At 38.6% G+C, this 4,288-nt stretch overlaps 1 protein-coding gene across 1 annotated transcript in view; it reads left to right on the top strand.

Annotated features, from left to right (window-relative positions):
- The window catches only part of LOC117960525 (1-phosphatidylinositol 4,5-bisphosphate phosphodiesterase beta-1-like), a 24,316-nt gene that overhangs the window by 3,930 nt on the left and 16,098 nt on the right, over nucleotides 1–4,288 (top strand). The window contains exons 7-9 of the mRNA XM_034898467.1: nucleotides 2,180–2,326; nucleotides 3,432–3,589; nucleotides 4,161–4,244. Coding sequence (XP_034754358.1) covers nucleotides 2,180–2,326; nucleotides 3,432–3,589; nucleotides 4,161–4,244 — 389 coding nt within the window. The remainder of the gene's footprint in view (nucleotides 1–2,179; nucleotides 2,327–3,431; nucleotides 3,590–4,160; nucleotides 4,245–4,288) is intronic.

Raw genomic sequence — 4,288 nt, 5'->3', positions numbered from 1 at the left:
TGTATCTGAAGTCTCTTTTATACAGACCTTAGTGGTCCCCTAATACTGTATCTGAAGTCTCTTTTATGTAGACCTTAGTGGTCCCTAAAACTGGATCTGTGAGATTGAGTAGAGATATGTCTGCATACATACAGTAAGAAGTCAAAACAACGCTGTTATTTTTAAGCAAACCGACTTGCAACAACTCTGGTTTTGAAAATGCTAATTAGTTTAATTTAGACAGTAAAAGGGCGGGTCAAGACTTTTCAGTAAATTTCCCAAATATGATTTCACTGTCAAACAAACGATAAGCGTTGAAGAAAATGTTTAAAAAGGCATGAAGAGTGTGCAGAAAAACCAGATAATTTCTCATTTGTTCAAACAGCTTATGTTGGTATTCATTTGCAAAGCAGGAAGTACGTTTTTATCTCTAAAGTGCACCAAGTGGGTTAAAAGTAACCATAGATCACAATACACTCATTAAGGTGGATTTAGATATTACAGTTTTTTTTACAATAGCTTTGCTACTAATTTTAGGCCTTGATGTCATTTTTCAAAACTCTACACACAAAACTCAAATCGGTCATCACTTGTAACACAAGTTGTCCAATGTTCAAAACGTTGCTTTGTGCATTCATATCTGTAAAGAAATCTTGCACTTGCACAATAACTGGTTCAAAAAACTAATTTATTGTGAAATACCATTGAAACGTTACTTTAGATCACCCACACACAAGCTACACATAGTTTCACTGTGTCATTGTTTGTAAAATCATTAAATATTGTGGTACAAAATAGATGATACATGTTTCATTAGGGTAGTAGGTAAAAATACATCCCTGTAAAAGTACTGCAGTAGCAGAGAGAATACTACAGACATGGTGCAATCATTGAACAAAATCTGAATTGTATTGATGAAAAACAATACAGTACAATCATAACGTAGGTTTATTTGAATCTAAGCTAAATAATTGACTAGGAAATAGAAAAGAAAAGAAGTATTTACTGTACTTCTACATCTTCATCCTCTCTGTCATGTGGATTTGGCCTCAGGTTCTCATCTACGTGTCAATTAGCCAAACATCTTGTAAAAGAACTTTGGCCATGGGGAACAATGTGATAGATAGATAGATAGATAGATAGATAGATAGATAGATAGATAGATAGATAGATAGATAGATAGATAGATAGATAGATAGATAGATAGATATTGATCCCAAAAACATGGGAAATTACAGTGTGCAGCAAAATCAGTCACAGAGCACAGAATATAAATAGGGGTGTACGGGGTGTAATACGAGTGTGTGTCTATATATATATATAAATATGTATATATATATATATATATATATATATATATATATAGCATATGTAGGCAGTTCCAAAGGCCTGCAGTGCAGTACTGTCAATACAGTAAATAGTCTTACAGTAAAGGTGGTACACGGGACCATAGCAACAGTGTCTGATAAACAGTAGTACATTACTGTAAAGAATGATGATGAAATATTACATCCACTACATAATGAAGTCGGTTTATGCACCACGCTAACTGGTGACAAGGTATCTCGGTTTATTGAAACTTTCACGATCTAAACATGGAATTTGTTTCTGTCTCCATCCAACTCTGCATTAAGAATAATGCAACAGTTACTCATCGTTTTCTGCTGTTGTTTCATTCGATCACTGTTATGAAATGAATATCACAATAATTTGAAATGTAGTGTGTGAACTGCTTTTTGAATTAGTAGTACTTTGATGTTAAGTTGTGTCATATTGACCAGGGGAGCTTTGTTAAATGAACAAATGACCTTGGGTTGATGTGTATTGTATCCAAGCAACTGAAACAAGTGTTAGAGTTTTGAAACAATTTGCATTTTGATCATCGGTTGTGAGTTTTGTGTCTAGAGTTTTGAAAAATTACGTCAAGGTTCTGAAATTCGGGCCAAAGTGATTGTAATAAATTGCAGGACATGTTGGGTACGGCGGAACTTTTCTGTCAAGCTTAATAGGCTACACTTTCAGCTCTAAAATATTAGAAACCAACAAGATGTTAAGGGTTCATGAAATATTTATGGTGAAGAAATGTGTTTCTCACTTTTATGTCCTTAAATATATATAACTCTCTGTGTGTGTGTGTGTGTGTGTGTGTGTGTGTGTCTGTGTGTGTGTGTACGTGTGTGTGTGTGTGTGTGTTACGTAGGCGTTATCTCTCTCCAGGCGTTCTCCAGTTATATCTCCAGTGACGAGAATGGAATCATCCCACCAGAAAAACTTGATCAGTCTGAAGACATGAGCTTTCCCCTGTCTCACTACATCATCAACTCATCACATAATACATACCTGACAGGTACCCCCAAACATACACATACACAAACACACATACACACACACACTACCGGTAGTGAATCATTGCTCTGCATTAAAGCACTGACGCAGTCATTTGCTGCCAGGACACAACAACAAACCCAAGGATTAAAGGTGTGAGGGGATGGTTGTCGACATCCAACCAAGAAAATTAGCTTGTTGGCAACAACAAAAACGCAGTCTGGATTGTTATTTAAGTGCTTAGCTAATCATTTCTAGCCTGGTCAACACCAGACCCTTCTTGTTGTAACTGACAGTGGGACTGGGCAGTGTTCATTCACAGCCCATTTCCAAAAGGGCCGCTCAAATGCCTCAGGGCGCAATTGGATTGACCTAAAAACATATTTTTTTAGATTTGAGCGCTTCTAGTGTTAATCTTTGTTTGGTTTTTAACAAAAAGGAAACGTTCAAGTTGCTTAAAACAGAGAATATAACAAAAAAACATGCTTCAATGTTTCTGCGCTATCATCATCGTGTAAAGCCCGCCTTAACGGTTGTGATTGGTGCTTCCATTTGGATGAATTGGAAATGGACTTGACCGGGCTCTTGGCCAGACGGACTTGCAGCGCAAATCTCAAATTTGCCGGAAGTTCGTCAAGGTTTTCCCAGGGTAATTAATTTCGTTCATTTAAATGTTCAGAATGTCGTATTTTTTGTTGTTCACACCGACACATCTATAAAACCTCTGAACAAGATGACACTTTAAATTCTGTGAGTAAAGCAGAGTCTCAGGTGAACATAAAGCTCCACTCTGTCGTTCTTCAGAGAGACACTGAACTCAACAACGGTTCAGAAAATCACCTCCACTAAACACCTAATGTGCATTCAGCGGTTAGAAAAGGACTCTTTCTGGGGCGACCTGATAGCCAAGAGTTTAGGTTGCAACTGTCCTGAGCAGTGAGTCCCCGGTCCACCTCCTGGCTCGATGGACTCTTTGTTGCATGACGTTCTCTCTTTTCACATTTACATGACCTGCCTCTCTCCAAATATCAAATAAAAGCATACCATCATTCTCAAAAACATCCTAATGCAACACAGTGCTTTCTCACTGTAGTTTGACCTGTCATGATGTCTAACTTGTGTTCCAGCGGGCCAGCTGGCGGGGAGCTCCTCGGTGGAGATGTACAGGCAGGTTCTTCTGGCTGGATGCCGCTGTGTGGAGTTAGATGTGTGGAAAGGACGAACGGCTGAGGAGGAACCTGTCATCACACACGGGTTCACCATGACATCGGAAATCCCTTTTAAGGTGTGTCCTGTTGATGTGTAGTCACATTGTACCAACAGCCAGTGGTTTCTAACCTTTAAATCTCTCACAACAAAGCAGGGAGGTTTTCTACATTTAGTACATTTCAGTTGTTTATGAGTCATTAGCAGTTTCACCAAAGAGTGATTTTTACTCTAAACTTGTCATAAGATCAGTGGTTGGGAATCAGTGGAGTAAGGAGGCCAAGAGGGGCACTCTGGGGCCCTATGGGTTTAAGGCTCCAGGGATCTTGGGTCTTGATCTTGTGTCAAATCTAATAAACTGCCCTTAACAAAACATTACAAAAATGACTTATTGTCTACAAACCTTGTAGGTTGTCTGGCAAAGGGTGTACTAGTTGTTCCAAGGGCCAAATCCTACATTGATGAAGCTGCTTTTGGTTTTTATGGTCCTGAGGGTATTGTTTGAAGGCAGACTGAAAACACTCGTCATCTACTGGAGATTTGATTAGTTCTGTGGTTGTTTTTGTGTGTGAAATATATGTTTTGCCTGGCTTTCGCTTGCTCACCATTTTTCTTGGTACTGATGTCATTTTGTTTTTTTTATTTCCCAGGAAGTGATTGAAGCTATTGCAGAGTGCGCCTTCAAGACCTCACCTTTCCCCGTCATACTCTCCTTTGAAAACCACGTGGACTCGTGAGAACCTCTGTCATTATTCATTTGTTGATTTGTGTTGATTGA

The sequence above is a fragment of the Etheostoma cragini genome, chromosome 17 (genome assembly GCF_013103735.1).
Source record: "Etheostoma cragini isolate CJK2018 chromosome 17, CSU_Ecrag_1.0, whole genome shotgun sequence".
Taxonomy (NCBI): Eukaryota; Metazoa; Chordata; class Actinopteri; order Perciformes; family Percidae; genus Etheostoma; species Etheostoma cragini.
This window is presented reverse-complemented; position numbering and strand designations above follow the sequence as displayed.